Source organism: Ipomoea triloba, chromosome 2 (genome assembly GCF_003576645.1).
Source record: "Ipomoea triloba cultivar NCNSP0323 chromosome 2, ASM357664v1".
Taxonomy (NCBI): Eukaryota; Viridiplantae; Streptophyta; class Magnoliopsida; order Solanales; family Convolvulaceae; genus Ipomoea; species Ipomoea triloba.
In genome coordinates, this window is record NC_044917.1 from 6481102 (window position 1) to 6502368 (window position 21267).

At 36.3% G+C, this 21267-nt stretch overlaps 4 protein-coding genes across 9 annotated transcripts; 3 read left to right on the top strand and 1 right to left on the bottom strand.

Moving 5' to 3' along the window:
• Window positions 1–2590: 2590 nt before the first annotated feature.
• Window positions 2591–7551, top strand: LOC116011430 (dol-P-Man:Man(6)GlcNAc(2)-PP-Dol alpha-1,2-mannosyltransferase). Its single transcript, XM_031250991.1, has 10 exons — window positions 2591–2898; window positions 3606–3693; window positions 3785–3944; window positions 4055–4272; window positions 4467–4762; window positions 5900–6014; window positions 6103–6241; window positions 6470–6666; window positions 6813–6902; window positions 7000–7551. Exons 1-10 carry the CDS (start codon window positions 2624–2626, stop codon window positions 7129–7131), a joined length of 1710 nt encoding a protein of 569 aa, XP_031106851.1. The 5' UTR covers window positions 2591–2623; the 3' UTR covers window positions 7132–7551.
• Window positions 7552–8637: 1086 nt separating this feature from the next.
• On the top strand, window positions 8638–10975 carry LOC116007253 (AAA-ATPase At3g50940-like). Its single transcript, XM_031247883.1, has 2 exons — window positions 8638–9692; window positions 10357–10975. Exons 1-2 carry the CDS (start codon window positions 8697–8699, stop codon window positions 10753–10755), a joined length of 1395 nt encoding a protein of 464 aa, XP_031103743.1. The 5' UTR covers window positions 8638–8696; the 3' UTR covers window positions 10756–10975.
• A 2327-nt stretch (window positions 10976–13302) lies between these two features.
• LOC116010204 (UDP-N-acetylglucosamine 1-carboxyvinyltransferase 2-like) lies at window positions 13303–18667 on the bottom strand. Of its 6 annotated transcripts, none has more exons than XM_031249500.1 (9): window positions 17962–18667; window positions 17101–17251; window positions 16666–16950; window positions 16421–16592; window positions 15887–15965; window positions 15559–15791; window positions 14658–14994; window positions 14343–14544; window positions 13303–13910 (listed from the first exon to the last, which is right to left on the bottom strand). In XM_031249500.1, exons 1-6 carry the CDS (start codon window positions 18495–18497, stop codon window positions 15599–15601), a joined length of 1416 nt encoding a protein of 471 aa, XP_031105360.1. In that variant the 5' UTR covers window positions 18498–18667; the 3' UTR covers window positions 13303–13910; window positions 14343–14544; window positions 14658–14994; window positions 15559–15598. The 6 variants fall into 6 exon arrangements, with proteins under 6 accessions (XP_031105360.1, XP_031105359.1, XP_031105358.1 ...); XM_031249499.1 differs by having other exon boundaries at window positions 13303–14238; XM_031249498.1 differs by having other exon boundaries at window positions 14109–14544.
• Window positions 13568–15382, top strand: LOC116010203 (AAA-ATPase At3g50940-like). Its single transcript, XM_031249495.1, has 2 exons — window positions 13568–14576; window positions 14665–15382. The coding sequence occupies exons 1-2, from the start codon at window positions 13599–13601 to the stop codon at window positions 15148–15150; spliced, it is 1464 nt and encodes a 487-aa protein (XP_031105355.1). The 5' UTR covers window positions 13568–13598; the 3' UTR covers window positions 15151–15382.
• Window positions 18668–21267: the final 2600 nt, after the last annotated feature.

A 21267-nucleotide genomic window follows, 5' to 3' on the forward strand; every position in this document is an offset into this window, starting at 1 on the left:
ATATTTTAACGGAATTAGTATTTCTCCGACACATGATTGATATTCCTAAAATGTATTACAATGTTGAGAGAGACACAAGTAGGTTAATAGACTGGTTATTGTTACATATATAGGACAATAGGACGATAGTGTTTGTATTTTACCAAAAAGTTGACCCCTATGAACCATGCCTGCTTTTCCTGGCTTTCACTTTTTTTTTTTTTTTATAAATATTTTTATAGAGTTTCAATTCTTAAACCTTGAAAATTTGAGTTCTCTTTGGTATTTTAAATTTCTTATGATTTGGAAGAAAACAAAAAAGTAATTATTTTAAAAGAGAGTATATATTATTCTCACATATCTGTATTATGTAAGGACATTTATGTTTTCATATATACTAACTATTCCTTATAATTTAATTCTTTCTTACCAATCAAATAATGAAATATAATATCTACATATATAAAAATTAAATTACATCTCTTGTAATTTCTTTGTTGTATTTGGATATAGTTGTATCTAACATCTAAAAAAAACAAGGTAAAAAGATAACAATTTTTTTTTTCAAAGCAAAAATCAGAATATATTAAATAATCAAGAGAATACAAGGATAAGGTAAAAAGATACAATAATTTCAATTCAAACGAATATGTACTTAGTAACTTTTTGTTTCTTTAGAGAATAACACAATAATAATAGAAGAGACTATAAACAATTTGATTTTATTTATACGATGATGATGGCACGTAGGTACGATTTATAGGTTTCATCTTTACACGTACAGTACATATTGATATTGGCAAAAACTTGCATTGCATTGCATGCACAGCATGGAGAATGGTATTGGGCTTAGGCGATATGATATGATATGATACAAATAAAATATTCTCAGACGACCCTAGCTGGTAAGATCTAAAGTACAAATATGATGTTTCATATAAGGCAGGCATGCAAAATCTGGATAGGTATTGGCACAGTCCCACTAGATGAGAGAAACATCCACTTTCAAAGTGGTGAATCAGATGAGGCCCCTGTGTCGTTGAATTCATATATCATATCGCCTTACCTTCCATCTCATCTCATCTGCTTTTACAACTTGGCCACCGCGGACCACGGTCCACAATGCATTGTAAACCGCGGTCACTGATATTACAGTTCATCTTAAAAGATACTGCCTTACATTTGTTTTTATATTATCCAATGAAACTGTAGTTATATCGAAATGTAACTGTAGTCGTTGTGTTGAAATGTAACTGCAGTGTATATGAACTGATACTGAATAACAGTTTCACATTTGTGTTTTATATTATCGAATGAAACTATAGTTATATCGAAATGTAGCTGTAGTTGTGTTGAAATGTAACTGCAGTGTGTATGAACTGATACTGAATAACAATTTCACGTGTTTTTATATTATCGAATAAAACTGTAATTATATTGAAATGTAACTGCAGTTGTGTTAAAATGTAACTGCAGTGTATATGAACTGAAAGTGAATGGCGCGGAACGGAGGTCGTTTCATCTGTCTGTTTTCATTAATCAAAACGACGTCGTTTTGATGCGCGGTCCACGATATAATTTGCGACCGTCGACCATCTAATCGAAACCAGCCGATATGATGAAACCCGGTACGTTTGGCCTGGGGACCAATTTCGGGAATCTCGTAATGGCAAACCAACCAGGCCCCGTCATAAGCTGTTTTAAGATGACTAATGCTCGCCCCAAAATGGGTTACGTTGTGCAATTTACATGTTAGAACACAGAAATTGGATTTATACATTCACTACATACTTTTTATAGACGCTATAAGTTTGTAATCTTATAATCATCAAGTCAATAATTTGACTAACTTAATTGGAGTTGTTCTAAGTCCCTTTAAGCCCACTCATCTCTACATACAAGCAATAATTTGTGAGAAAAAAAAATATTTATTTTAAGGAAAAAAATGTTCTTTAATAATTGAGGGGCTAATGTGGACAAGAAGAAAAAAGTGGTATAAGTATATAATTCAAGGAGAAAAATGTCATTTTCCCTAAAATAAAACAATAAAACTGGTTGTTATGCCATGGACCCCCGAGTCCACCTTGCACCCGCATCCATGTTCACAATTTTAAAACTCTATGTTTACAATTACGAAATTCTATATTCACAATTTCATAGTTCTATGTTCACAATTTCATAACTCTATGTTCACAATTTTATAACTCTATATCCAACAGTATAACACAATTTTTGAATCTATATAACAAAATTGTGAATATAGAATTCAAAATTTGTGAATATTGATTAATGTAATTTTGTATATTGAGTTCTAAAATTTGTGAACATAGAATTCTAAAACTGTGAACATAGAGTTCTAAAATTGTGAACATGAACTCGGGTCCATAGCATAATTTGCCTAATAAAAGAGGTTTGGGTATTTTAAGGCCCAAAGTATTGGTCTGGAAGAAAGGAATCCAGTAGGTTCAGATGGGCCTGACCCAATTATATTTTCGTAAGCAAACCGGCGGCTTCTTCAACACGAAGCAAGGAATATGTTTAAACCGGCACCGGTTTACAAAACCATTTAAATAAACCCAGCTGACTCCACTTTTGAAGCCACTATCGGAAAACCGGTTGCCAACACTTCTAGAAGCACACTGAAATGGCGATGGCGACACGGCAGAGACGGCCGCCGATGCCGTCGGATCAGTCGGAGTCCAAGCCGTATACGAAGCTGGACAAGCCGGAGAAGCCGGACGGGAAGGATAGGGGAGAGGACAGGGGGATTGGGTGGTTTGTGCCGTTGGTATGCCTAGGGATGCTTAGGTATATGAGCGCTACAACCAACATAATACACGACTGCGATGAGACTTTCAATTACTGGGAGCCTCTTCACTATCTACTCTACAAGTCTGGCTTCCAGACTTGGGAATACAGGTTAATCTCTCTCTCTCTCTCTCTCTATTTTTTTTTTTAAATTGAATTTCTTAATGACATGTTTAACAATTTCGTGGTAGTTAATGCTTGCATTTTTTATTGTGTTCGGCAAAATTTTCGAAAAATGCAACAAATTAATTGCTAATATTTGGTATATTGTTAAGTATTGCTCTCATGATTCTGAAATGGCATTGAAGTTGGATAGCTCTTTTTGAAATTTACAATGGAGCATGTTTTCTAGAACAGTAATGACTAAGCATATATAGCTATGGTGATTCTCTTGATCACTACTGTATTGCTATCCTGGTTAGATGTGCTTCTGAATTATGAGCAATTGCTGAAGCTGGAGATGGACAGTTCTCTAATTGAGTAGTATCACATTTATGATCATGATCTATTAAATTTGTCTTACTACATAACTGCATGGTAATCTTCCTTTGTGCATTGTATTTTTTCCTTAAAAAGATTTGCTGTTCGTGCTGGTTGTGAACCTGCATTTCTGCTGTTGCACTGGATGCTGCAGAATTATTTATTATACATGTAACTTCGTCACTGAGCTACTGTATTTTCTCTGTCCAAGGCCATTAATATTACATTAGCTGTTATGAGTAACAGGAAGTTATATACATTTCCTGATGTTCTAGTCATCATAATTTATATGGTAATAGATGGTACTTTGTTTTATTAGTTTTGCATGTTTCTTGCAGTTCACAGTTTGCACTGAGGTCGTATTTGTATATTATTTTTCACAACATAGTCGGTTTACCTGCATCCTGGTGGTTTGGTGAAGAAAAAGTGAGTTACTGTTTTTTTTTTTTTTCCTTCTTTTTTTGTTTACTCAGAGATTTTGTATTATGTTGTCTTATGATTTCCTTTACTTTCTCAGGTAAGAGTATTTTATTCAATAAGAATTTTTCTTGGCCTTCTATCTGTCATCACCGAGTCTGCTCTTGTGGTGGCCCTTTCCTTGAAGTATGGAAAACGCCTGGCTTCATATACATTAGCCATGCTATGCCTAACCAGTGGCTGCTTCTTTGCAAGCACAAGTATGCATTTATTACCTTTCTACGAGTTGCCATCTATATATTTTAATCTCTCATACACCCTTTCCATTTTTCTGATTAGACTAGTTTTTGTTGTTTGCCCCTATGCACAGGTTTCCTTCCTAGTTCATTCTCTATGTATGCCATGTCTCTTTCATCAGCATTATTTCTTTTTGAGAAGCCTGCTATGGCTGTAGCTGTTGCAGCAACTGGAGTTATTCTTGGTTGGCCCTTTTCAATATTAGCATTTCTTCCAATCACAATATACTCGTTGATTAGAAGGTTCCGACCAGTATTCTTCACAGGGGCTGTCACTTCTATTGTTGTTATGGTAAGTTTTTCAGTATGTTTGCTTTAGTTGGAGGCTAAGTTGGTCTGCCTTTTGTTCTTTTAATATTTAATGCATGTGAAGCCTATGTCCTTACATTTTCACTGCCTAGTGGCTTGAATTGTATTTGCTCCTGAAAGATTTACGTTGTAGACTTGCAGTACAGTGCATAGTAACTCTTTTAATAATTCTTTCAGGCACTCTCAATACTTGTTGACCATTTTTACTACAAAAAGTGGACGTCATCTGTTGTGAATTTATTGTGGTACAATGTCCTAGGAGGCGGTGAAAGTCACCTCTATGGCACTGAAGGGCCATTATTTTATCTAAGAAATGGTTTCAATAATTTCAACTTCTGCTTTGTACTCGCTCTGCTATTCGTTGGCATATTACCCTTTGCTAAAAAGAAGTATGCCCCTGATTTGTTGGTTGTCATTTCACCTGTATATATCTGGCTTGCTTTTATGTCATTACAGCCACACAAAGAAGAAAGGTTAGTTTATTTCAATTCATAAATCTTTCTTGTATTAGTTATGTTTTTGTTTATATTTCTACGAGGTTTACTCGCACCTCTTGTTTTCCTTAATGAAGAATTTGCTGTGTTTATGTTGCTCTATAAGTTTAGTTCTTTTCCCTTGGTGCCTTGCAAATTTTTGTGAAGGTTAGTAATATTTAACTGTACAGGTAGAATACTTGCAATCAATCTGTGAAATGCTGAGTTCCTGACCTTCCAAACCTGAGTGAAAACCTATGGATTTTAAGATTCTTGCTGCTACACCCTAACCTTGAAGAAGAAAAAAAAATTACCTTGCCAAAAAGCCTCAGTACCTCACATATAATGGCGAATTACATCATGGATCCCAGTGCACAATGCTTTGTTTCCTTTAGAACAAATGTGTCCAATAATTATCTCCAAATCAATTCAACTATCACTGTTTTTAAAGGAACTATCCGTCAGTGACAGTTCATTGTCTTTGTAATAAGTGTTCATTACTAAAACAAAATTATGGAACCATGCTTTGTGTACAAGGGTCCATAGTATCAATTGGTGATTCACCAACATTAACCATAACCCTGTTTCTTCCTCTTTGCCTTATATTAGCAATTAAAAACCTTCTCTTGACCCTCCTTTGATACTTCTCTTTTAGTAGGCTTGTGCATCTAGCAATTTGAGGTCACCTGTTGACTTTGTGTTAAAAGCTGTTAAGCATTCAAAAAAAAAAAGCTGCATCAAGTAAATGAACAATTATGTTTATATTGCGATTCAATCTAGAAAAACTACAGTGTAACTATCTCTGCTTTGATTGTCCAACCTTTGTTCCACAAGGTTTTATTTTGCATTTCAAAAATTCTTTATATAGGAGTCTTATAGAAATGCCATATTTGTTAAAACCATCATGATTCAAGCCTCATCACGAGGTACCTTGGTTATATGAATTAATGTTGACAAAAATTATAGGAGCAATGAAATGTTACTGAAATCTTAAACTTGCAAAGTGATTTACAAGGAAATCTTAAACTTGCAAAGTGATGCTGACAAAAATTATAGGAGCATTGAAGTCATGTTATTAAAATCTTAAACTTGCAAAGTGAATTAAGCAGAAAACTTGTTTGTTGCTGGCTTTTGCAGGTTCTTATATCCAGTTTATCCACTTATTTGTGTTGCTGCTTCAGCTGTGATTGAGAGCTTTCCTGACATATTCCATGATAAGTATAATCCTAATGACCCAAATGTGCTCGTTATGGTAATCTTCTTTGTTCCTATAGAGTGTAGGCATATGTTGCTTGCTCAATCAGTGATGGAGATTATAATGTTAGCTTTGCTTATGACAGATAGCAAAATTTCTCAGACCTGTGGCTCTTGGCTTTATTTTATGTGCCTCCCACGCTAGGACATTCTCTCTGATTAATGGTTATTCTGCTCCATTAGAGATTTACAAACATTTGAGTTATCATGATGATGTTGGAGCAGGTGAGATCCTGAGAAATTGCATTCTAATTGTATGTGAAGTTAAATATATCATGAGCATATTAAAAAAAAAAAAAAAAAAAAGGAGCTTATAATTACATAATATTTAGCTTCTTTTTATTTTTTAAATTTGCAAACTTGGAGTTTCGGGATAGGATACAATCTCCTTTATTATTTTCCCGAAATCTTCCAGAGCGTAATAACTAATTACCCTTACCCCTTGTAATTCAGGCGCTACCCTCTGTGTTGGGAGTGAGTGGCATCGTTTTCCATCATCCTTCTTGGTTCCTAGTTATGTGGATAATGTTCAATGGTTGGATGATGGATTCAGGGGTCTCCTGCCATTCCCGTTCAATTCTAGTTTGGGCGGGACTTCAGCAGCACCATCTTATTTCAACAATAAGAACAAGGCATCAGACAAGCAATATGTAATCAGGCTTTCCCTATTGCACACTTCATTTAGCACTGTTATCTTTTCATTTTCTGATGTTATTTCCTTAAGTTACATGGTTCTCGTGGTAATGCATTCATGACAATCGGAACTGACCTTTCTTTATGGGCAATAACATGACAGCTCGCCAATCCAGAAGAGTGTACTTTCCTCGTAGAGCTACAGCTAAAACGACCTTTTATGACTCGAGGAAGTGATCATTCAAAATGGGAGGTATTAACCTGACCTCATCATCCTAATTCCTACTCATTCTTTCCCTTCACACTGCACTATCTATCTATCTTTTCTTCACGAGATATTTGTCTTTCAGGTTGTAGCGGCATTACCTTATTTGGATAGGGAACTGTCGCCTCCCTTATACCGGTCATTCTTCATTCCATATCGTTGGCAGCAGCTGAACGTCTTTGGCCTATACAAGTTACTCAGAAGAACAGAAAAATGAAGGTAGATGAACACGCGGGACCATTTTGACAGCAACTGAGGCAAGCTAATCGTCAGTGACCATATTTTGCTTATATTTACCTAATTCAACTGATTTTGTATTGCAAAGTTATTAGGTGCATCTTTTGTTGTGTTATTGCTGATTAAGTTTTGAATTATGGTCAATAGATATTTATGGGTATGAATGGGTTAAGTGAAATGATGACTCATGCTGCCTAAAAGCCTTAGTCATTCTACCACCCCTTTTCCTTGCACTTTACTAAGTATTCAAAAAAAAAAAAAAAAAACTGGTCGCCCTTACCCATTCCAAGAAGGGAGTGAAGGGGAACAAGAGGGAGAAATGTTATTATTAGGTTATTGTAACTTTAAAAAGTGATATTTAATTTGCATTTACAGAATAAGACCAACTTTATAGATTGCATCCTTTCGAGACTGTTTTTCAAGTGGGGTTACAAATGACTAATATTGGAATGGCATTATATCATCTTTAGTTTTCACAAATGACCTATGCTGAAATTAATTGTTGATTAATATGTAATCTGCTCCATATCAACAAAGATCTTGTCATTATTGTATGCATTAATTTGAATAAAAAATGGATTAGAGAAAGGGATAACAAAAAATCCCTCAAATTTTTAATGTTGATGTTACACACAATAATATCACTTTTTTTTTCTCTCTTTTTTTTTTTTTTTTTTTTTTTTTTTTTTTGTAATAAGGAAAATTCACAATCACTACGTGAAAGTATACCATTGGTAAACCCATTTTATGACCATAGTAGTCGACAAAACCCAAAAACTGCAGACAATAATATCATTCTACATTTTATTCAACATAATGGAATATTATAACATGTATGACTTTTTAAAAATTTATCTCTATCAAATTTAAGCGCAAAAAAAAAAGAAAAAAAAGAATTACAATATTGAATATTGAATGTTCAGAACACAAACATTTTCTCTTATATATATTTATAGTATAATTGACATTTTTACTATCGCCACATTGTGGCTGATGAGATTTGATCTTTAGTCTCTTGTAACAAATTTTACCTGTGATCAATTGAACTATCCTTGTATTAATGTGAGTTAGAAGTTTAGAAGTTGTTAGAGTTAATTTCTTGAATTACCTACTGAATTTCACATATCAAGTCTAATCCTATCTTTTTCGTTTATGCTTAGCCATGACCTACGTGTGGCAATAAAATCTCAAAGGTGACAAAGCTTTCTTTCCAAAACCTTGATTAAACTAGAAAAAAAAAATAAAAAAATCCATGACATCTCATTTAGACATGTCATCTTATTACATTAGGTTAGTGCATGTAACTTATTAGCCTTCCTCAAAACGTGTTAGTGTGTTACCTACTACCCCAATACGCGAAAATGATACCATGTTTCTCGGAAACTTCGTAGTCAACCAATAGTCAATGTTAAATCTTTAGTTAACGTTGTCTCCGAGACTTTTAAATACATGCACCATTTCTTCTATCCTATCAACCTTTGAACAGAGAACACTAACTCCGATCCCCTCTGCACCTCACTAAAACCTCAGCTCAATCAATCTCCAATGGCGGATCTCCACGAAACCTCAAACATAAAGACCGTCGTGGCCACCGTCGCTTCTCTCGCCGCCACCGCAATGCTGGTCCGCAGCGTCGCTAGGGACTTGCTGCCGAAAGAGTTTACCCACTACTTCTCCCACAGAATCCGCCGCATAAAACGCCGCTTCTCAACCGAATTCACCATCGTAATCGACGAGTTCCGAGGCAATTTCATAAACCAAGTGTTCCACGCCGCCGGGATCTACCTCGGCAGCCTCGAACTCGACAATTCCGTAACCAAACGAGTCCGATTGGGGAAGACGCAGAACGACAAGAGCCTAGTCATGACCATGGACAACAACGAAGAAATTCTAGATTCCTACGAAAACATCGACCTAAAATGGAGATTCCTATGCATAAAGCAAGATTCCAATTCCAATTCCAATTCCAATTCATCTCCGAGACCTGAGATGCGGATGTACGAGCTGAGATTCCACAAGAAGCACATGACCACAGTGGTGAAATCGTACCTGCCGTACATTCTAGAAAGATCGAACGCCATTAAAGCCAAGCTCAAGGAAACGAGGTTCCATTCAAATCTCAGAGGGTTAGGGTTTCATCCACATATGAGAGGGTGGAATTCGGGCTCTATAATTCAGCATCCAATGACATTTAACACGTTGGCTATGGATGAAAGAGTGAAGAGTGGTGTGATTGAGGATTTGGATGATTTTGTGAAGGGGAAGGAGTATTATAGGAGAATGGGGAGGGCGTGGAAACGTGGGTATCTTCTTTATGGACCTCCTGGAACAGGGAAATCAAGCTTGATTGCAGCCATGTCTAATTATCTCAACTATGATGTATATGATCTTGATCTTTCAGAAGTGAATTCCAACTCGGATTTGAGGCCATTGTTGTTTGGCATGGGTAGCCGTTCAATCCTTGTGATAGAGGATATTGACTGCTCTATCAAGCTGGAGAACAGGAACACTGGGGAAGACAAAGAAAATCGCCATAACAGGGTATCTAGCTACTATATACTATATAAAAATTATTCTTTTTGGTAACCCACCAAGCTGGTCTGATTGTTGACTTGGTAACACTAGATTACAAGTTCACCTCTAGACTAAACTATTAGTCTTCTTAGTTTGACCCGTTACAAGTTTGACCCATACTACTAGCCTTCTAGGTTTGAGCGAATCAATTAGAACAATTTAGGCTGGTTAACCTCTCGTGTGTCATATCACAAGGTAAGGTTTAACCTAGCTTGACCAAGTTGGTCAAGCTATTCACTAGGTCAACTATGACCAACCTACCAGTTTGACCCGACTTATTAGTCTTTTTGGTTTGAGTAGATCTACAATCTAGGCTGGTTAACCTTTCGTGTGTCACAAGGTAATGTTTACCTGTGTTGACCGATCAAGTTGGTCGAGCTGTTGACTAGGTCAATTATGGTCAACCTAGCCTGGTATACATATTGGCCAGCTTGGTTTAAACCTAATTTAGTTTATTTCCTTGTGATCCTTTACTAACTAGGGTCATAAGGCGATGTTTATTCGTGCATATTCTAGAATAATGGTTGTGGGTTTCCCTCGTCATCCAAAAAGAATGATTCTTTTTTTCTTCAGCTTATGCTAAAACTTCCTTAGTGGCTTAATTAATTTATAATGTTGTTGGATTTTGTAGGTGACATTGTCGGGGTTGCTTAACTTTCTTGATGGGATTTGGTCGTGTTGTGGGGAGGAAAGGATAATTGTGGTCACAACCAACCACATTGACAGATTGGATCCCGCTTTGCTAAGGCCCGGAAGAATGGATATGCATATCCATTTGTCATACTGCAAATTTTCTGCATTCAAGCAGTTGGCTGTAAATTATTTGGGGATATATGATCATCAACTGTTCCCACAAATTGAAGGGCTTTTGGAGGAAGTAGAGGTCACTCCAGCTGAAGTTGCAGGGGAACTCATAAAGACCAAGGACACTTGCCTTTCCCTTCAAGGCCTTATTCAATTCCTTCGCAACAAAACTCGCAAAGGGATAAAGCTGAACTCAAGAGAGATATTTCCCTCTAAAACGGACTAGAATTTAAGATTAAGTCGAGGTTACACATATAAGACACAATTCAAGACACATACTTTATGTATGCTTGTTAGTTGTATTAGGATCATGCGTGTATGTATGTGTTGTTCTTGAGGAATAAATATTTCTTAATTTGTATGTGCTATTATTAGACAATCATTCCAATTCTATCGATTCGATAGTGAGATTTAAAAAAAATAAAAATAAAATAAAAAAATTAGGTGAGCCTAATTTTGTCGGGCTATTAAGTTTATAGGACCCTACCCTTAGAACTAAGTCACTGTAGAGGTAAATCGTACAATCAGCTCACGGGTCATATTTTAGTCTTCCACACAAAGAATCCAATCCAAACCTTCCAGCATTCACGGACTTTTTTTCCGTACATGCTTCCAATGAAATTTAAACCCCTACACTACAGTCTCTCGTCATGATCTTTAAGTCAAATAGCGAATCAACTACACTAAGCTTGAGTGCTGGGGCAAATATTTGTTTCTTTTGGATAGGTGTGCTAGTTAACTAGTTGCCCGCAAGTAAATTGGGTGAAAATTTCCAATGTATTACGGAGTATTTTAAATTTGTTCCAACATTTTTTTTTTTGAAAATCAATTTGTTCCAACATAGGTTGTACTTCTTGCATTATCTTGACCGCTGACTTGATGCTTTTTCTAGAACTCTACTCTCTTATTAGAAAATTCTATGCAGTTGTTAACTTCCATAAGCAATAGGAATTCAAATCTTGCCCTTGCCGACACAAAAGCCTTACCCTCAAGACTTCCTCATTTGACTCGACAAAATAGGGAGAGTTAATTCTTCTCTTTTTTTTTTTTTTTTTATGATTAAAAAAATTTACTGTCATTATTTAAGGGTGAAATAAATCCTGTTAGAATTGAACTTGTGATCTTTAGTACGAAAATCATGTTTCACCCACTCACTCGGTCATCCTTTTTAAATCTTATCCTTGTCCACACAAAAGAAGAAAATTCCTTACCTTCAAGACTTCTACAGAATAGGGAGAGTTAATTCCTCTAAATAAACTCTGTTAGAATTGAATTTGTGACATTTTAGTACGAAAATCATATTTCACCCCTCACTCGGTCCCCAAGTCAGAAGAGTTAATTCTGATTTTTATTGCACTTCAAAAAATATATATATATATATATATATATTCTTAAGGTTTGTATTCTTTTCACATTCAATTTTTTTTATATTGTGTTTTAATAATTACACCTATAATTTTATTTTTCTTTAACATATATGTCATTATCATATTAATACTTTAAATCTTTATTAATCTTTTATTTTAGTTTAGTTAAGTCTTTGTAGTATCTGCAGGTTGTCGTTGATTCTAACTCACATGATATAATGAAATCTTATCCTATAAGAAATATGAATTTTATTTTTAGTTTATGCCTCTATCATATTATAGACATCAAATGATCATGCATACACTCGCATTCGCTTGACAAACAAGTTTATTTCCGTTTACTTTAGTTCCCATCTACATGGTAGTCCACATCATTTAATAAAAACAAATTAATTATTAAAATGGTCTTTCAATTATAACGACTTCACTACTTCTAGTTATCAACTTATAATTTTGCCCAACAATGTCTTTAACTATTAAAATTTAAATATTTTACTTCTTCAAATAATTAAAATAGGTAAAAATTTAGACAAAATAACATTTCCAGAGTACTAACTCTAAAATATATACAAATTTGATAATTAAAGACATATTTTTTTGAAAGAAAACTGCTAGTATAGTATTAATAAATATCAGAGTCCAACAGACGAACAATGAAAGGGAACGGGACGATAAAAGAATTCACACAATCAGACTTAAACAAAGCCTTCCGAGCTAGTAAATGGGCGACCTTGTTCGCTGAGTGTTTAGCAAACAAATCAATGACTAGAATAGTAACATCACTATATTCAATGAATTATTTCAGTAATTAACTTAAACCAAAAAAAAAAAAAAAACAAAAACAAAAAACAAAAACAAAATCAAAATCAAAATGACATATTTAGTCATTGAGTTCACGTATGACACAATTCTTCAGTTATTGGGGTATCTATGTCGGTCTCTCAATTATTTTCGAAGTGACAATTTTGAGCATTTTTGTAAGAGTTTAGACAAAAAATATAAAGACATGTTTCTTTACTCTATTGACTAATAAGGTCTTTGGACATGGCAGTCCCACTTTCCCAAGATACATAATTGACTATGTCAGCCTTATTTGAACTTTCAAATGGCAAAGAACAACTTGCCCTCTTACACTCCACGTTGTAAAGTATCCAACTACTACAAATCACCGCAAATTGTTTCACGTCTTCACACCATAAAATACAAATACTTGACATTTCAATCATAATTTATATACTTATTAAAGATAAGATACCATTCATGCATCTCACAGATAAAATACTAATTTTATTTATAAAAGTACCATCACTGTTTTTTATTTATCGCATAGCCGATAATTTGAGCTAGAAAAGACCTGCGACATCTCATTCGTATAATAATTCATATCCCATTATAGTTAGTCAATATAATATTAAATCAATCCTTTAATTAGATCATCAATTAATTAAAATGTGTAATTTCAAAAGAATCTTCACATTTTACACTTACAAAAGAGTATAGATTAACCTAACTTAACCGTATTACTCACGAAGAATTCGAGAAAACTGGTATTTCTAGGAAACTTCCTAGTCAACCTCTAGTCAATTGTTAAATGTTTAATTAACGTTGTCCCAAGACATTTAAATACACGTCCGAGGATCAAAGTTTGAACAGAGCACTAACCTGATCCAATTCCCCTCTCCCTCTCAGCTCAATATCTCCAATGGCGCTCCAAGACAACACGTCAAACATGAAGGCGATTGTTGCCACCATCGCCTCTTTCACGGCCACCGCCATGCTTGTCCGGAGCGTTGCTAGGGACTTCGTTCCGAAGGAGTTCCGTCACTACTTCTTCGACGGCGTTCACAGCCTCTACCGGCGTTTCTCCACCCAATTCACCATTGTCATCGAGGAGTTCCAGGGCGTGTCGGTGAACCAGCTGTTTGAGGCTGTCGAGGTCTATCTGGGAAAGCTCGAGCACCCTTCGACGAAGAGAGTCAGATTAGGCAAGACAGAGAACGACAAGGGCCTGGTCCTGAGCATGGACGGGAATGAGGAAATAGTGGATTACTACGAGAACGTCGAGTTGAAATGGAGGTTCATATGCATAAAGTTCGATTCATCAAAGCAAAACGACGACGCCAGAGACTTAAATGCGTCTCTGAGATCTGAACTGCGTGTGTACGAGCTCAGCTTTCACAAGAAACATAAGGAGAAAGTTGTGCAATCGTACCTGCCACACATACTGGACAAATCGAAAGCCATAAAAGACGAAGCCAAGGAAACGAAGTTCCACTCGAATTTCAGAGGATGGGCTTCGAGCGACATCATTCTGCAGCATCCAATGACATTCGACACGCTAGCTATGGATGGCAAGGCGAAGGATGAACTTATCGAGGATTTAAACAACTTTGTGGCGGGGAAGGAGTATTATAAGAGAATCGGTAAAGCTTGGAAGCGTGGTTACCTGCTGTATGGCCCTCCTGGGACGGGCAAATCGAGCTTGATTGCTGCCATGTCTAATTATCTCAACTACGACATATATGATCTGGATCTCACGGAAGTTCGTACCAACTCAAATTTGAGGTCGTTGCTGCTTGGCATGTCTAGCCGATCAATCCTCGTGATAGAGGATATCGACTGTAGCATCAAGCTGGAGAATAGGGAGTCTGGGGAAGAAAAAGAAAATCGTCATAACAGGGTAATTAATTAACTTCAATAATCATTCGTTTCTGCAATTCTGCAGCTTATATTTGCTCGTTCCCCTATCTAACTTTCATACCTTGTAGGTCACATTGTCCGGGCTGCTTAACTTTCTCGATGGGATTTGGTCGTGTTGTGGAGAGGAAAGGATAATCGTGCTCACAACCAACCACATTGACAGATTGGATCCCGCTTTGCTAAGACCCGGGAGAATGGATATGCATATCCATTTGTCGTACTGCAAATTTTCCGCATTCAAGCAGTTGGCGGTGAACTATTTGGGGATACATGATCACGAGATGTTTCCCGAAATTGAAGAGCTGTTGGAGGAAGTAGAGGTCACTCCGGCTGAAGTTGCGGGGGAACTGATAAAGAGCAAGAACACTAGCCTTTCCCTTCAAGGCCTCATTGAATTCCTTCACAACAAAAAATCAGAAAGGGTTAAAGCTGAAGCGAATAGAGATATACCACTCCAGAACGGGCACGATGAGAAAGAATTGGAAAGCCTGACTCAAGACAAAGAAAAGTTGGCAAACGGCATAGCCCAAGACAACAAAAAGTTGGCAGTTTGACAGGGGAGCCTTAGATCATTCCTATTCGATGTTTAAGCTTTTTAACTCCTATTAGAGACGTAAAACTAAAGCCTATAAAGGCTTCATCTTGAATTTTTCCAGGCTCGCATTGAAACCATGCTTTACTATCATGTTTCATTCCTATAATACTAAACAGCTTAGAGGCTAAAACGTTTGTTAATGGCTCTCTAGGCATGCAAATTTAGAAATATATCTTGGTTGTTCATTATTAGCAATCATCCCATTAGGCCATTACAGGCTAGACCGGTAAAAACTCTAACTCTAGACTACTACTATCTAACTTAAATTTTAAACGGCATTTTAAGTTACACAATCCTAATCTAAATAGTCAATGCACTCAAGGTGAGTTAACGAATAGTTGGCCAGATTGAATCCAAAACAAATTACCATGTTGTTAAAGCTGAGATTAGATTTTTCACCAGGGATCTCAATGGAACTGAACGTTTGATACTTTTATGCGAGCACCCAGTCCTTGAAGCTTCATTTCCAAATTCTCGTAACCCCGATATAGATGTGAGATACCACAGATTTCAGAAATACCTTCAGCAGCCAAAGCGGCCAAAACCAGTGACATACCCCCGCGTAAATCAGTTGCAGTAACATGAGAACCAACCAGATGACTAGCAAAACGATAAGAGTGCAATCAAACTTTTAGATACCGATTCAAACCAGATGTATTGCAAAGAAACTCAAGCATACTATTGAAATTTATTACTTGGAATTTTTCTTCCCGAAAACCAATGCTGTGCTTCCAAAAACCTGAATTTCAACTCCAAATTTCTGGAGTTCTTTCACTGCAGAAAAAATTTGAGAAATTTTTAGAAAAAAGCTACTAGATACCAGTTTACTTTGACTAAAAAAATGTGTAAGTAACAACTTATGATGCTCACTCGATTGATAAGTGTGTACATAGTTTTCCTGAAAACCTAACACATACACCTGTAGGCCTAAAAGCTTCTATGGGTAAAACATTTTACACATCTTTTTTTCCATTTTATCTCAAAAAATTATACCCAACTAAATAAGTATAAATCATTTTCCAGCAGTACTAACTAAACACTATAAAAGCTTTTACATAGGAAAAACTTTTCCTTATAAAACATTTTCATTTTCGTTTTCCTTTTTCCTTTTCTTTTTTTTGGTGCAAAGTGAAATAGAGGTATTTTGGACACAATGATTTATGTAAAATAACAAACCCAATGATGCAAGCAGTGCATTATTGTTAACAGTTCACCAGATAGGCACATACCATGGCCCATGCGATTATCAAAGACAGATTCCTCAATGACACTTGAGCCATTGCAAGTTGAGAGTAAAGCCATTGTTGGAGGTTGGAGGTCCGTAGGAAATCCGGGAAATGGATGTGTTTTGATATCAAAGCCTCGTAAATCATCTTTAGTTGTCCGAGGGACAGCTGAAATCTGATCTTCCAAATCAAATTATCATCCAAAGACATAAATAAGAGAGAAAGGGAGACGGAATAAGTGATTGTACCTCCAAGGTGTCACGAGTTTTCCATATAATTCTGCAACCAGCACCAGAAAGCTTGTCTATTAAGGATGACAAGTGGCTAGGAATAACGTGTGAAATTGAGATGCAGGATCGAGTAATTGCAGCAGCCAACATAAACGTCCCTGCTTCAATGCGATCTGGCATTATACTAAACTCAGAACCATGAAACCGATCCCTTCCATTTATATACACAGTATCTGTTCCCGCTCCTTCAATGCATGCTCCACATTTTGTCAAGAAGCGAGCAAGATCAATCACCTCCGGTTCCTGATATGCACATATTTGAATTTTTTTAGAAAAAAACTCTCCTAAATTCACTCACAACTAGCTAGGAACCTTTACATTTCCATCAGATAAGGCATATAAAGAACACAGAATCTATAATCGAGAAGTCAATTGACAATACTCTCTTCATACTTGAGCTGCATCTGAAAGTACAGTCCTTCCTTCAGCCATACTTGCAGCCATCATAAGGGTTTCAGTTGCTCCCACACTCGGATAATCAAGCCAAATCTTCCCACCAACCAGTCCTTTTCCACTAGCAGCATGGGCATGCACCTTTCCATCCCTACAATAAATTAAACAAAGTCACCCACACGGACAACTCAGTTGTTTCCTGGGTGGTAAATTGTGGGCAATACCAAGGACCAAGCCCTCTGTGTGAGTTTCACCCAATGTGGTGAGCTCTTTGTGGGAGTCAGGCCCTCCCACCTAATGGGTAGCTGACTCACCAAATTTACCACTCAACTATCATGTCAGGCCATGATAGTGCCCGGGTGTGGGGTTGCTGCAAAGGAATTTCACCTTTTGTGGACAAGATTGTGGATAAGAAATTATACAAAGTCATCCAGTACAAAATTAAAGTTATTAAATAAGGAGTACTAAATTGATTTGAGGCCTAACATCCTGGATTCCTGTGGTCCTGTCTTCATTAAAAAAAATTGAGGTGAAAATACTAAAGCTGTAATGACAAGATTATTTATTACCATCAACATCCTCACCTTTCAATTCAATCATCTCCAGTCAATTTCATTACATTTCTTACAATATAAGCATTTTACTAACTAAGCAAAATTCGGTCTAATCAATACAACAGCAAAAAGAAAATAAATGTAAAGATTAAGGCTTTAAGGGTCCATTTGATATGAAAAAAAAATAGTATTTTCCCCCCCACTTTTATTCAATCTTGTTTTCTTCTGTTTAAAACAATAAAATAAAACAAAATGTTGTTGTTTTCACTTGCTGAAAAGACCATAAAGAGTCCAAAACTTAACTAACCTTAACTGGACAACAGCACCAAGAGAACGAAGCCCCTTAATGTACAAGTCAATAGGACGAGCCCCAATATCACACCCGCCCGGCAATCCAACCACAGCCTCACCGAACCGAGCCAGCAAGGGCCCTATCACGAAGAACCCACCTCGGAGCTTCCCAATCTGGCTACAATCTGGCTCCACTGACTTAATACAATCCGCATTGACCACCATTTCACCACCAAAAATGTCAACTTTAGCGCCCAAGGACTCCAGAATGGAGGCCATGGCTCGGGTATCAGATAAATCGGGCACATTCTGGAGCTTCGAAGAGCCAGAGCAGCAAAGGGTCGCCGCGAGAATGGGTAAAGCCGAGTTCTTGGACCCACTGACGGAAACGTGGCCGGAGAGGTTAGATCCGCCCGTGACGATGAGTTTGGGTTCCGGGTATGGGGTTGGGGTTGGGGTTTTAAGCTGGGCTTGGGGAATGTGAGTTATGGGCTTTCTTGGGTGTGAAGATTTGATCGAAAGACAGTTGCATGGTAACGCCAATAAAGCCATTGATGATTGATGAGAGTCCAGAGAGCTGAGCGCTCTTTAGCCTCTTGTATTTGATTTTTGAAGGTGTACACGTAGCAAGCAGGGGCAGGGTGGCGCCGTGGCGGCCACACTATTGTACCATGTGTCAACGTCACTGGCACCACCTCCCCATCCCTTCCACATATTCTTCGTCGTCGCACCTTCTAGCGTTGTTGCGGCCTTGCTTTTTTTGAAAGGGCGGCATTTCTAGTCACTTTTTTGTGGGTTGCAGGTTGCCTTTGTTTTTTTGCTTTTTTTAGAGTAGCACATCACATGTTTATGTTTTTTGCCATTTAAAATAAGTAATATTACACATGCTCTCACATTATACTTCATTTTATACTCCTTGCTTACTTGTCACTTTTTGATTCATTTAAAATTATGTAGGTCACAGATTTTATTACTTTCATTTTATCTTCCTCCAATAAAATAAATACATGTGGCCGGAGTTTTACTCCCTGAGAGTACATATATTATTTTCCTATACAATAAAATGATCAAATAGACCTCAAATTTTACCTAAAAAATCAATTAGGTACCTAAATTTTTTAAAGGTTGTATTTCCGTGGAGGCGACCATTTTCTGAGGCGATCTCACCTCCTCTGAGAAGGGCGACCAGAAAATGGTCACCATCTCTAGAAATCTGGTCGCCTTTCTGGAGAATGAGACCATTTATGGTCGCCATTGATTGTTTTTTATTGAAAATAATTTATGACTTGCTATCACAGGTAAAGTTTGAGGGCATATTTAACACTTTTTCCATTTTTTTGTGATATTCGTTATTTTTGTGATTATATTTTAGGAAAAGGATTAAATACGCTCTCGAACTTTTGGTAAGAAGTCAATTAAGCCCTCTAACTTTTGAAAGTTGCAATTAAATCCACAAACATGTTATTCTGGAGCAATTAAACCCACTAATTTGTTGGTGACCTGCAATTGCAAGTAATTAGGATTACGGCGACCCTCCAACGAATCATAGGTAAGTTAGGTCAAAAATCAACAATCGGCGACCTCGCGTTCTGCCAAAGAAGGCGACAAACTTGGTTGCCTTCTTCGGTCGACGGAGATGGCTTCTCCGTCGCAATCTCCGTCGACTGGAGAAGGCAACCAAGTTTGTCGTCTTGGCAGAACGCGACCCGTAACGATCGCCGTGCTAATTTTTTACCTAACTCGGCGAAATCCTAATTGACTTGGAATTAATTGCTATAGAATAACATGTTTGTGGATTTAATTGCAACTTTCAAAAGTTTAAGGGCCTAATTGACTTCTTACTAAAAGTTTGATGGTGTATTTGATCATTTTCATTATATTTTTCACATTATCATGATTTGGAAGGTAGCCATGCTTGTCATGCGCTAGTTGCCATAATTTAATATCTTTTTTAGAGGTAAAAATTGGTGTGAGATCGTCTCACGAGTCTCAATTTGTGAGGCGGGTTCGATATTTGATAAATGAATGTAAAGGTTTGACCCATTAATCAAATTCGACCTGTCTCACATATTGAGACCCATGCGATGATCTCACATAAGTGTTACTAGTCGTTATACCGTGGACATTGTGGACCGTGGTCACAAAATGACGTCGTTTTAGTAAGTGGGAGGCGGAGCTTCGTAACTGATACTACAGTCCACCTCAAAAGATACTACCTTACATTTGTTTTTATATTATCGAATGAAACTGTAGTTATATCGAAATGTAACTGTAGTTGTGTTGAAATGTAACTGCAGTGTATATGAATTTATATTGAATAACAGTTTCACATTTGTGTTTTATATTATCGAATGAAATTGTAGTTATATCAAAATGTAACTGTAGTTGTGTTGAAATGTAACTGCAGTGTATATGAACTGATACTGAATAACAATTTCACATATGTGTTGTTATATTATCGAATGAAACTGTAGCTATATCGAAATTTAACTGCAGTTGTGTTGAAATGTAACTGCAGTGTATATGAATTAAAAGTGAATGGCGCGGGACGGATGCCGTTTCATCTGTATGTTTTCATTAATCAAAACGACGTCGTTTTGATGTGCGATCCACAATGAATTGTGGACCGCGGTCCACGATATAATTTGCGAGTGTTACCCATTTTTATTTTTTAAGCAAGTGAAAAGGAGCTAGTGATGGTTGTATTTTTTTTTAAACAACAAAAAAAAAAAAAAAAAAAAAAAAAAAAAAAAAACTCTCCATTCAAAGCCCTCAAACTGTCCAAAATGTTCAATTGAGTTCTAAATCTATATGTTTAGCATGTTAGTGCTTCTCGAACGGACATGTGTCTCTTTTAAAATTTTTAATGATTATTATTTACTTTTTTTGTTTTGTTTTGTTTTTGTTTTTTTTTGTTTTTTAAAAAAAAAAAAAAACTCTCCATTCAAAGCCCTCAAACTGTCCAAAATGTTCAATTGAGTTCTAAATCTATATGTTTAGCATGTTAGTGCTTCTCGAACGGACATGTGTCTCTTTTAAAATTTTTAATGATTATTATTTACTTTTTTTGTTTTGTTTTGTTTTTGTTTTTTTTTGTTTTTTAAAAAAAAAAAAAAACTCTCCATTCAAAGCCCTCAAACTGTCCAAAATGTTCAATTGAGTTCTAAATCTATATGTTTAGCATGTTAGTGCTTCTCGAACGGACATGTGTCTCTTTTAAAATTTTTAATGATTATTATTTACTTTTTTTTTTTTTTTTTTTTTTTTAAATTACTTAATTAGATGTTTAATTGAAATATATGTTTTTTTTTAGTACAATTGA

What these genes read in the sequence shown, in the direction of transcription:
- LOC116011430 (XM_031250991.1), top strand. Translation starts at nt 2,624, where the DNA reads ATGGCGATGGCGACACGGCAGAGACGGCCGCCGATGCCGTCGGATCAG. An exon ending in CTGCTTCTTTGCAAGCACAA is followed by an intron (nt 3,945 to 4,054) that starts GTATGCATTTAT and finishes CCCTATGCACAG; the next exon opens with GTTTCCTTCCTAGTTCATTC. An exon ending in GTGATCATTCAAAATGGGAG is followed by an intron (nt 6,903 to 6,999) that starts GTATTAACCTGA and finishes TTTGTCTTTCAG; the next exon opens with GTTGTAGCGGCATTACCTTA.
- LOC116007253 (XM_031247883.1), top strand. Translation starts at nt 8,697, where the DNA reads ATGGCGGATCTCCACGAAACCTCAAACATAAAGACCGTCGTGGCCACC. An exon ending in AAGAAAATCGCCATAACAGG is followed by an intron (nt 9,693 to 10,356) that starts GTATCTAGCTAC and finishes TGGATTTTGTAG; the next exon opens with GTGACATTGTCGGGGTTGCT.
- LOC116010203 (XM_031249495.1), top strand. Translation starts at nt 13,599, where the DNA reads ATGGCGCTCCAAGACAACACGTCAAACATGAAGGCGATTGTTGCCACC. An exon ending in AAGAAAATCGTCATAACAGG is followed by an intron (nt 14,577 to 14,664) that starts GTAATTAATTAA and finishes CATACCTTGTAG; the next exon opens with GTCACATTGTCCGGGCTGCT.
- LOC116010204 (XM_031249497.1), bottom strand. Translation starts at nt 18,497, where the DNA reads ATGGCTTTATTGGCGTTACCATGCAACTGTCTTTCGATCAAATCTTCA. An exon ending in AAACTCGTGACACCTTGGAG is followed by an intron (nt 16,593 to 16,665) that starts GTACAATCACTT and finishes TTGGAAGATCAG; the next exon opens with ATTTCAGCTGTCCCTCGGAC. An exon ending in TTCGGGAAGAAAAATTCCAA is followed by an intron (nt 15,792 to 15,886) that starts GTAATAAATTTC and finishes TCGTTTTGCTAG; the next exon opens with TCATCTGGTTGGTTCTCATG.